Source organism: Otolemur garnettii, unplaced genomic scaffold (assembly GCF_000181295.1).
Source record: "Otolemur garnettii isolate 467f Iridium unplaced genomic scaffold, OtoGar3 scaffold00063, whole genome shotgun sequence".
Taxonomy (NCBI): domain Eukaryota; kingdom Metazoa; phylum Chordata; class Mammalia; order Primates; family Galagidae; genus Otolemur; species Otolemur garnettii.
Window position 1 is genome coordinate 2,633,618 of NW_003852458.1, and position 11,961 is coordinate 2,645,578.

The following is an 11,961-nucleotide window of genomic DNA, read 5'->3' on the forward strand; positions in this document are numbered from 1 at the left end:
CTCCTTACATGTCAGATTCTTCTATGACTCCCTTCCCACTTTTCTTAAATTAGCTTCAGTAGGCTTCTGTTCCCTGCACACAAAAGGAGCTTTGACAAGGAAGTTCACATAGTAGGGTCCTCATTCCTAGATTCCCTGTGGGGGTACTAAGAATTGTTCTTGATATTTGACATTAGACAGGCTTTCTGTTTATGATGATGGAGTGACTCTATAACTCAGTAGCTTTCCAATTCATTTCTAGTCAACAAATATTGTGACAAGCTCTTATGAGCCAAGTCCTGTTGGTTTCTTAGTACGCAGTTGACTAACATCAAAGTGCAGTCTCAAGGTCAGTCAACTGGCTTATGTGGTGACCTGAATCTGTGACTTGGCTGGATGACAGAACTGAACCTGTGATGTGGTTCCATTGAAAATCTTCTCAACAAACCTAATCAAACCTCCTATAGAGAACAGACGTGTTCAGTCACCAGAGGAGAAGTTATAACAACTTGTAGCCCCAAAGCTAGAAATTAGGGCCATCTTTTTCTGAAGCCAAGTTAGAGAATCATCCTTGTGTTTTTCAACTAGGATGTCCCTTCTCTGATAACCACACATCACCAACTGTCCTCCCAAGAAGGTAATAGACTGTGGTGGCTGAAAACACTGACAATACATCCCGGAGCAAATGCCTGTATTTGGTGATCTCTACAGTGGAAATCACATTTCTGATCAAATTGAAACAAACTATAAAACAATAATCTTTTCTAAAACGATTCTATAAGAATTTCCTGGTTTCAAGTTTTTGAAGCCACAGAAATTGTTAATTAAATGAAGCAACTTTTATTAAAGGGGAAAACTAAAAAAAATTTTTGTCAAGACTTTTCAAATGTGTGCTTATGTGTGCAGTAAATGATAACTATAACTATCATTACTACTATAATAACTAGCATCTACTGACAATGTATTGTGTGGTAGGTACTATGTTAAAATCCTCACAGATACTAATTTACTAACTCTCAGAAGAAATACACACAGTGAAAATACAATTTGTATATATACATGCATATATGTATAAAAAGGAGAAATAAGATTAGAACTAAGATATTCAGGTAATTGCAATCACTTTTATTGCTTGCCATTTCAAAAATGTGACTTTTACTCTTTAAAGCAGATGAATGTAAATCTAGATAAAAGAAGCTGAATGCATTTTTCCACTTAAAGGAGGCATTAATGTACACTTTTAAAAAATTACCTGGGGGCTCAGCACCCGTAGCTCTCAGTGGTTAGGGCACTGGCCACAAACACTGGGGCTGGCGGGTTCAAACCCAGCCCGGGCCAGCTAAACAACAATGACAATTGCAACAAAAAAATAGCCAGGCATTGTGGCAGTTGCTTATAGTCCCAGCTACTTGGGAGGCTGAGGCAAGAGAATTGCTTAAGCCCAAGAGGTAAAGGTTGCTGTGAGCTGTAACACCACAGCACTCTACTAAGGGCAATAAGGTGAGTGAATATAATGAAATTATATTCTATTTCCTGACATATGAAATAATGAAATTAAGAATATAATGTAGGGCAGCGCCTGTGGCTCAAAGGAATAGAGCAGCAGCCTCCCATACTGGAGGTGGTGGGTTCAAACCCTGCCCTGACCAAAAAAAAAAAAAAAAAGAATATAATGTAGTCCCACCAACAGTGTATAATGTATATTTGGAAAACAAGCACTTTAAACTTAATTCAAATACACTGTCATGCAAATATGAAAAATTATATAAAAAATTAATTCATTTAAAAATCTGAAAACCACTTGTTGAAATAACATCTACAGAATCCTTCACAGGCTACTATGGAACTCTAGGGCTTATAAAAGTCCTTATTTAAGACATTGAAAATAATTATTCTCAAAAATGTGCCTAGCTGTTATACTAGTTACTCAAGGGAAGAAAAATATTTTTATAAAATTGTACATTCATTGTGACTGAAAGCAAGTTACAATCTTATCAGCAAAATTGAGCAAAACTGATCTCCTACTAATAGAATGGAGTTATCTAGAAGGATTAAATAGTATAATCCCTCAAGAGTTTTCACAGAACTTGCAAGTTTAAAAAGAAATTGGCTTATTTCCCCTAAATGACAGAATCCCTTTCCTCATCCAACTTTCAGTAAGAGTCCAGTGTCAGTCCAAATGAAATAAAACAGAACCACTCTTTTTAATCACCCTCTGTGAATCGGTTTTTGGTATTTGAGAATCCACGTCACTTCCCTCAGGAAGCATGAGGTCACTGAGGTCATGTCTTTCAAGACTGGCCCCCCAGCACTTGTGGAAGGAAGAAAAACAGAGCAGTTGGACTTACTCAGGGTTGTTGCAGAGTCTCTCTGCGCTCTGGGCTCCTGCGCCACAGGTCCTGGAGCAGTGGGACCAGGGTGACCAGCGGCCCCAGCCTCCAGGGATGCTCTCCGGCTTCTTCCCCACCGTGATGCACTTGCCGGCCATGCACCACTGCACAGAAAGAGGCAGGAGAGGTTCATGTCAGGAAGGTGCCCCGGGCCCCTAGAACCAAGGGCTCTCTAAGTTCAGACCCAATTGCCCCTGAGCAGGCAGCCCTCCCACGGTCACATATCAGATGGAAAACAAGAGTGTCTGTCAAGAGTTGGGTTTTATAGGGTGTCCTGAAAGCTGCCCCCTAAAGTCATCATATGTAGGGAAAGTGGGAAATTGTATTTAAGTGTGCCTTTATTTACAAAATATTCATTACAAAGAGGTGGCCAATGCACAGAGAATATTTTGTAAATAGTTTGTAAAATGTTACAAAATTTACCTACAACTTTCCATCTTCCCTCTATGTGGCAACTTCAAGGGTGACTTCTGGGATATCCTCCAGAATGACAGGGTTTCAGGAATGGAAGGCAAATGTATGGTGCCTAGTGACAGCTATCGCCGGAGTGCCACTCAGGGTGGCTGGCAGATTACTCCCCAGTGTGCAAACCAGCACACCACTTCCTTCACTGAGAAAGTCCTGCTACGAAAAGGATGTCAACATACTAAACATGCTAAGTTGACATCTTTTTCATAGATGGGAAAATATTAAAAATATAAAAGATAATATGAGTTGGTTAATTTTTCCTGCACTGGAGACCTGTGGGTAACATAGTTGATTTGCTTTCTGATATTAGATCCTTATCTTGCTGCCTTCACGCCATGACCGTTCACAGGCTGGTCTGTAAGTGGCACATCTTACTGACCTTTTGTGGGTATTTAATGACTGTAAGACAGAACTCTAACTCCTGTAAAATGTCCATTTCACCGTCCCAAAGCGCTAGTTGTTAGAAAGTTCTTAGATCAAGAAAAAATTTCTGCTTTCCTGTAACTCTGCCCAGTGTTTACAGTTCTAGCCTTTCCAGTGACTCAGAAAAGAAATTCACTGTCTCCATCTTCAAGGCAATCTTTCCACACCCATCAGTCTAGAAGGGTGAACGTACAGACATGAAAACAGAAGGAAACGCCCCTTGGTTGTTAGAAATGGCCACACTTCCTAGAGGAGTTAGGTGTGTTTTATGTGTTTTATGTGCTGGTCTCTTTTATCATTTTTTTCTAGTCTCCGTGGTTTTGACCAGGTTCTCTAATCTCAGTAATGGGTCATGTCACACTCAAGCAGTGCAAAGATACCCAGGCAACACCCCTAGGCTCACAACAAGTCCAGTTGGTTTAGTTGAGCAGCACATACACGCTGCTCTCAGCAGTCTGGGGCATGTCTAACACCTCTGAGTTCTTAGTAACGCGGGCAGAACTTCGAGAAATGCAGTCGTGTTAGGCTCTGAGAAGAAAGATGGTTAAGTAGCCTAAATCTGAGAAATAAGAATCCAGTGGTTTGTCTCTCCCAGGCTTCAGTGTGGAGGAAGAAAGGGAAAAATAAAGTTTGGTAAGCTTGGCAGATGTTGTTGAGCACAGAGTCCATGGAAGCTCATCAGGGAAAGATGTGACAGGTGTTTGGAAGTAAACTCTGGAATTGGGTCTCAGCCTCCTCTCCTTAACTACTTGCTCCCAGTGGAGGCTCACAAGGAGTGGTAGAGTGGGATCCTTTCACCTGCTTGGCTGACTGTGTGGCCGCCAGTTCCTGCTTTGTGCCTAGCGAGAGCCACCTTCCAGGGCCTTCTCCCTGCTCCCCCGCTCCGCCCACTGCCACCCCCCCCCCTTCCTGCCAAGCCCGACTGACACATCACCTTCTTCTCACCACATCGCGTCCCATCTGCAGCGGCATCTAGTTTAGAGCGACAGAAACCTTTCACTGAGCACCACAGGGTCTGGCAGATGTTCTGGAAAACGAATGCAGATTGCATTGTTTTGAATTTCAAAACTTGCCCAATGCACACTCACCCACACACTCACAACCAATGCCACTGTCGTTAGTGAGTAAGGGTGATAAAAAGAATCATTAGAGCTCTCTGTTCAAACTTAACTTGAACTTCATAATTGGTGATAAATGATGGTCTGTAGGCCATAGGAGGCAACGTGGAAATGAGAGATGTTGTTATTTCACTGAGGCGTAGCTCTTTGAGAATCCCAGCTTTTTGCAGAGTCTTGGTTTTAACTCCTGGCCCTGTGCTCAAGGAGAACATGTCATCACGTTCCCATTTGGATGTTAAGATCTAAGCCCTTTTGTATCTTAGTATCAGCCTCGGCATCTGTTCATGCTTCTCATTATCCCCACCAGTTGTTTGCCTCCCCTCCTGAGGATTTCTTTAACTTTCTTTTCTGGTCATTAAGCCTTTATAAAAGATGACACATTAGATAAACAATCCACAGAAACTCTGTACTGTCTTTGTCATTTCTTTAGAGTTTGCACTATTGCAAAATAAAAAGTTATCATAAAGATGGATGATGCTATATTTTCTGGCATCTCAGGTTTTTAAAAAAAATATTGAAAATGATTAGGTGATCTTGGCTACAATAGAAAGGGATCTGAAGTCTGCGTTCACTTATCTGTCAGATGACTACTATGGGCCAGGCCCTGCTGGGGGTCAGGGACAAAAATTCCTGACACTATAGTAGGAGCGAGTATAGACAAGTAAACAAAAAATGAAAATATAGTCTAATAAGGGCTTTGTCAAGGGAAATCTGGAATAGGATATGAGATGGTATTTAAGCTGTGACGCAAATGAGGAGGAGGGGGATGGTACAGAGGAACCAGAGTGAGCGAATAACCAAACAGATTGTTCTAAGTAAGTCAATGGTTACATTAAATAGAAGATCAGACACATCTGAAGAGAGAACTCATGAATTAAGAGATAAAGAAATTTGTGCACAATGAAACTATTAAGAGTATAAATGTCTTAACACAACAAAGTAAATGAGGTGAAGGTGATGTTAACAACTTTGATGTAAGCATTCAAAATTGTATGTAAAACCAGCACATTGTACCCCACAAATGCATTAATGTACACAGTTATGATTTAATAAATAAATGAAAAGAAGATAAAGAAATTACATGAAATGTGACTATACAAAGAGATAAAAATATGAAGGAGGGATTCTTTTAAGAAATGGAAGATGAGTGACAGAATCCCACATTGTATAATTAGAGCACCAGATTAGAGAGAAAAGGGTTAAAACAATATTCTAAGAGATCAAGCCAGAAACTGAGAGATAGCATGACCCCTGGAGATGGTGGAGACCTGGCACTTTCAGGATGTGGAGGTGGTTCCATAATAACCATCAAGCATAAAAGAGGAACTGACCAGAGGCAGCTAGGATGGTCTGTTCCGGTCAAGGCAGTATACCTTGAGAAATCTCAGCCTCTATAAACTTTGTAAAATACTTTAAATGTGTTAAGTGCATTACTGAGTTGGCAAGAAAGGAAGGGAAATTCTCAAACGCTAAATATGTAGCAGCAATGTTAATCTGTAAAAACAAACCTAGCAATTCTGATCTTGGATTTATTGGTCACTTGGCTACCGAAGACAATGGTGGGAAGCTGGAGACCTCCACATATTACGGGAGGTATGTACTCAATATATATCTCATTAGAGACCTCCATATAAGGTTAGAACCTCTTATGTGAGAAGGTAAATTAAAAAAAAAAAACAAACAAGAATCTAGGTACATAGCTAGAACAGTTGTCTGTTTTGATTTTAACCCTAGAAGGAGTGGCAAAATGTTACCCCAGAGAGTTGGAACCCACACTTGCCCCCACTCTGCTCATGCATTCAAAACACATCAAACTTATTTTAAATGGACCCAGGGGATGGCAGTGAAAATTCTCTCTGAAAGGATGGGCCAGCCATTTGAGCCCTAAAGGAAAACCTCATATAAAATTTCATAACTAAGAGCTCACAGAAAAGGCAAAAATCACAAAAGGAAATAATGTATAATAACTGGGAATCAGAAGAAACTCCAAATAGAAGGAACAGACCCACATAGATTCTGGACATTGGAATTATCCTGCACACATTGCAAAACAAATGCATCATAACTGGCTGAAGAAATAAAAGATTTCATTGGAACTCTAAATTAACAATAAGATATTAAAAATGACAGAAAATTTGGAAAAATAACCAAATATATTGTTATAAGCAAGTCAAAGGATATATTAAATAGAAGATTAAACATATCTGGAGAGAGAACTAATCAATTAGAAGATAAAGAAATTACACAAAATGTGAATATGAAGAAATAAAAACATGAAGGAGGGCCAACAAGAAGATTAGTGACAAAGTTTCACATACATATAATTAGAGCACCAGGTTAGAGAGAGGAGGGTTAAAACAATATGCTAAAAGATAAAGGCAGAGATTGAGAGATAGCATGAATCCTGAAGCCCCATTTTAGGCCCTTTTCAGAGCAGTGGTTCTCAACCTTCCTAATACCACAACCTTTTAATACAGTTCCTGTTGGTCACGACCCACAGGTTGAGAATTGCTGTTTTACAGAATCTAAACTTTACTGGAAGAGAATAGGGAAGCCATAAAATATTTTAATCACAGGGAAACACAATTAGATTTCCATTCATAAAGGTCACTTTCTCTGCAATTTGAAAAATGGATCATAGCTGGGGGAAGGCGGTCACATTCTCCCAAGGGAGCTGCAGCTCCTGGAAACAGATGGATTTGACCAGTATTTAGGAGACAGAATTCACAAAACATAGTAACCGGGTAGAAGTGAGGGGTGAGGATTCTTATACATTTTTCCCTGGTTAAGTTTGCTTCTTTTATCTAAGCACAATTGTTTACTTCCCGAGCTAAGTTCTATGTCTCTTTTCCTACTTAGCTTACCACATTGCAAACCCTAAAATACCAGAAAATATAGCATCACCCATCTTTCTTATAACATTCTACTTTTAAATTGTGTAAATTCCAAAGAAATTACAAACATCTGTGTCTGCCTCTCTTCTCCAGCCTGAGCTCCTTGAGGGCAAAGACTATGCCTTATTGATTTTTGAATTCTTGTCTTTTTCATTTTATTCAGTATATAACTCAGACTCTGGCAGGGATTCAGTGAGACTTGCCCTGTCAATATCAATGTGTTAACAATGACACTTTTTTTTTTTTGAAAGAGTCTCACTTTGTTGCTCTGACTAGAGTGCTATGGTGTCAGCCCAAATCACAGCAACCTCAAAACTCCTGGGTTCAAGCGATCTTCTTGCCTCAACCTTGGAGTAGCTGGGACTACTTACAGGGGCCTGCCACAGTGCCCAGCCAACTTTTTTTTTCTACTAGAGATGGGGTCTCTTGGGGTCTTACTCTTGTTCAGGCTGGTCTTAAACTCCTGAGGTCAAGGGAATCTTCCTTCCTTGGCCTCCCAGAGTGTCAGGACTACAGATCTGAATCACAGTGCCTGGCCAACACTGACACTTTTTCATGAAAAAGGATGAGTTCATGGAATATGCAGGGTCTAAATTACAAATCCATACAAAGGGTTGGAACTTTATCCTGAGGTCCGTGAAGACCCTAAGAGCAGAGTGGAGCCCTAGTCAGCTTTGTGTTTTTATTAAAACAACAATTTGAAGTGAGAGAGACTAAGTAGGAGGTCATGATGATACCAAAGAAAGTTGATGAGAGACAGAATCAAGACAGCAGCAGTGGTCAGAGGTATTGAAGAAGACAGGGCAGAGGTATTATACTATTTCAAAGGTACAACATCAAAACTCAACTTACCATTCGGATGCTGAAAACAAAGATAAAGATAAATTGTGAATGAATCCTATTCCTACCTTGGGATCTGGGGGTACTCTTCAACTAAATGGGAAATTCAGGATAGAGAGAGATTTTAGGGATTAAGTTGGCTACTGTGGGGTCTGAAAGTGTGAATCACTGTGAATCTTGAGAATCGCTATCAAACAATCTCATCCATTGTCTGGTTACAAAGGAATGAAGGCTCCATAGAAGACCAAAGAGGCAGGGTCATGACAAATAATGGCCCAGCTTCCATTGTTCTGCCTTACAGACACCGCACCATAAATATAAAGCTCCATTTCTGTGTCTGGATCTTCAGATTTCCATGGAGTTCCCTGGCCCTTCCTTTAGCATTCTGGAGATCTGAACCCACCAACAAGACACTTACTTCTACTTCTTGGCAGAAGGTAGCATTGGGTCCATACTGCAGCTGGCATTGGTGGTGGACATCATAGATCACTCCAGGGGCAATAACCTTGGACTTCAAGCCTTTCTTTTTGGGAACGTCATCAAGACAGAACCCCCAACCTCGGCTAAAAACAAATTCATGGGAATGAGAGCAGTTGCTTATGAGACCCTTCATCTTTCCTCTTACGTTTAACAGAAACTCCCACCCCTCTAGTTTACTGCTTGTCCTTCAAGACAACCTCATTTGTACAAGGCAGAGAGCTCCCTGAGCCCAATGGGGGAATTAATGTTTAAAATGCAAATCATACCCAACAGCATAAGTTTAGTTGTTATCTAGGAAATATGAGCAGTGGTAAATTAGAAAATTATTATCCTACCCCTGTGGGGTTTGACTGACCACTTCTGATGTGTCCTGGTTGTTCCTGCCAGTCTCCAAGGACTTAATTTACAATCAGCTCATTAAAAAGTCTCACAGAAACCAGAGCAATGGGGGAAGGGACAGGGTGCTCCCCCAGCTGCAGAGGGAGGGCAGAGCCCATCCAGATCTCCAGGTCAGAAAGCAGAAGGGGCGGCCCTTCTGACACCACCCTGTCACTGTGGCCTGTGAGATGGAAATGAGCCTCTCCCAGGCCTCAGCTCCACTACATAAAAGTCAATGCATCTCCCAATTTTAAGGAGACTCCACACTTACTCCAAGAAGCGGGTGATATACTCCTTGCTGCACGTGGACCAGGTCAGTGGGGTGGGGTCATACTGCAGCTGGCGGGACATGATGTACGGGTGCCTGCCCACAGGCTCGCAGTCATTCTCCTTCCCATCGTGCTGGATGCCGAAGCTGGCGAAGCCCGAGAGCACAACGGTAACAAAGGGTAGGCATTGAACAGAAAGAAATCCCCCGGTTTCCCCAAAGCCATAACAACCCACAGAGAGCTGCTCCTGTACAGAAGGCAACTGTTTACAAAGTGAGACTTTAAAATTGGAGGGGCACAGGGAACACAGTCAGCATAACTTTGGCTCAAACATGCAGCTGTGGGAACCACATGGCTAATTCAGAAAATTCTGTTTGGCAAAAAGCTAAGACAGCGGTTCCCAAGCAGCTGTCATGACCCACGGAACTGTATTAAAGGGTTGCGGCATTAGGAAGGTTGAGAACCATGAGCTAAGAGCTTTGTTGAGTCTGGATTCAGGAGCAGGAGGGTGAATCCCACTCCAGCTCTCTGGTTTCTCCTGCTACCCCACCCACAGCACACAGCACAGAAACACAAAACCTTCCTTTTCCCTTTTCATCAGAATTGAAGAGAGAGCATGAAAGGGGAAACTTTGGGAAACTTTGTCAAAAGCCAGCAGCTTTGAGGGATGGATTCCTTTCTCCTATTGCTACAGGAGTCTTCCAGGAGGTGGCATGTTAGGGAGACCTCCTAGCTCAGTGGTTAAGAAGGGGGTTTTTTGAAGACAAATGACCTGGATTTGAATTCCAGCTTGGCCACCAAATGAAACTTGCCTCATTTTCCTCTCCGGGAAAATGGAGTCGTTGTCCTTGTAGTGCTAGGATGAGGTCAGAATAGAATAAAGTTTGAAAAACCACTTAGCAAGGTGCCTGGCACATAATAAGTGCTTCATAAATTAGAGGAATTTTTAAATTACTACTTTTTAAAAAAAAATCATGGTCTAGCTGATTTTCCTTTTCCATATGAGAAACTTCAGACTTTGAAATTTGTCAAAAGACACACAGCCCATTAGTGGTGGGTTCTCATCCACGTGATGCTGACCTGGGGAAATAGCCTTAAAGCCCCCTAATGGGCTTAACTGTCCACCATGGCCAGGGGCTGCCCGGGAAAGAAGCCGGCTCAGAAGCATTTGTTTGTGAGCCCCACTCTCAGCATCCCCCCCGGATGCATTCTAAGGTTTCCAGAAGAACTCTCTCTAAAGCCTTAAACCTGATGTTGGCTCAAATTTCCAAATCTGTAGGGTCTTGTATTCTTCAAAGTGAAATTCAACCCTTCTGACTATGAAACTCACATTCAACTTTAATGAAATCTTCTGATTAGCATTAGTACCTCTTGCAGAGAACAGTCTTTGGAGGATTTAGAGATTTTCTTTTCTTTTCTTTTTTGTGCATTATGATATTATTGACTTACCAACTCTAATCACATTCCATATGAATGGAAAACTTTCCAAGGAGTCAAAGACTTAATCTACAAAGCTATTACCACCCACCCACAAAGAGTGTGAGTCAAGGAAAGCTTTATTCTGAGCAGATTTTGCCCAAACTGTTGCAAACACAGTCCCATTCAGCTCAGGATGTATTCTACAAGTTTTACTGTTCAAGTTAGTACAAATCTTAAACTGCAAGCAAGCTTCTGAATATCTGCATGAATAACGGTTTTAGCTATGAATATTCTAATATACCAAGCCATAGAGCTGGGCCTATACACTAGGAGGCTTCAAAGCTATACTTAAAACATATCAGTTCCCCCAAAGCTCATTTTGTTCCATCAAAAGTTTTCAATTAATTAAAGCATTTTATCCTCTAGCGTGATCACCCATTTGCACTCCATCTTGCAAGAATAAAGCAGCACTACTAACAAACGTCCCTCTGATCTGTGTCTACTATCTCCGAATGGGTGATGCAGTCCTGTTGCTTGGGAGCAGTGGGTCAATAAGAGTAGAGAATAAGGAATAAAAGGCTTGTTTCTCCAAGGTGTTCACAACCCAGTAATTCACTTTCTAGCCTGTGAGATGGAGTCTGAACAGCATTTGGGCTAGAGAGCCCTGTGCGGTCTGCAACAACTTACAGATTATTGGATTAGCCAGCTTTACTTCATCTTCCAAGTTCCAACTCCTTTAAGGTAGATTTGCCAAATTACAGACATGAAGTAGAAAGTGAAGTGATAGCCTGCGTTTCAGGGTATCACCCCCATCCCTTGCCTCTCTCACTAATGCTTTTATGGTGCACTGCAAACAGCAGAGAATGAGAACAATGAAAGTTTGAACACAATCTTTTCTAACTCATTCAGAAAATACCAATTTTGTACATATAACGAGCAAAGCTCTATTAGGAAGGCTATTAGGTTTTATATGTTAATACATATTACCATATATAAATGAAAGAATTTTACGTCTCAGGTTTTAAAATTTCCTCTTGGAAAACTACCTTCATTTTTGTTTACTCATCTTAGGGGCCTAATAAAGGTGATATGAGACCTTAGGTACAGATGGCTATTACAATCTAGGGCCCTCACAGGTGGATTTCTAAGTTTTCTCTCAAAATAAAAATCCATGTTCCATGGGGTTTTCTACATGTACAACGATGTTGGCTTTGAACAGGGATAGTTTTGTTTCTTCCCTTCCAATCTGTATGCCTCTTATTTCCTTTTCTTGCCTTACTGAACTGGCTGAAACTTACAGGAT

The 11,961-nt window shown here is 41.1% G+C and overlaps 1 protein-coding gene across 1 annotated transcript in view; it reads right to left on the minus strand.

Annotated features, from left to right (window-relative positions):
• Positions 1 to 11,961, minus strand: part of ADAMTS12 (ADAM metallopeptidase with thrombospondin type 1 motif 12) — a 315,003-nt gene that overhangs the window by 93,836 nt on the left and 209,206 nt on the right. The window contains exons 8-11 of the mRNA XM_003792927.3: positions 9,242 to 9,385; positions 8,531 to 8,675; positions 4,195 to 4,287; positions 2,328 to 2,473 (exon numbers count right to left, since the gene is read on the minus strand). Of these exons, the coding sequence (XP_003792975.1) occupies positions 2,328 to 2,473; positions 4,195 to 4,287; positions 8,531 to 8,675; positions 9,242 to 9,385 (528 nt within the window). The remainder of the gene's footprint in view (positions 1 to 2,327; positions 2,474 to 4,194; positions 4,288 to 8,530; positions 8,676 to 9,241; positions 9,386 to 11,961) is intronic.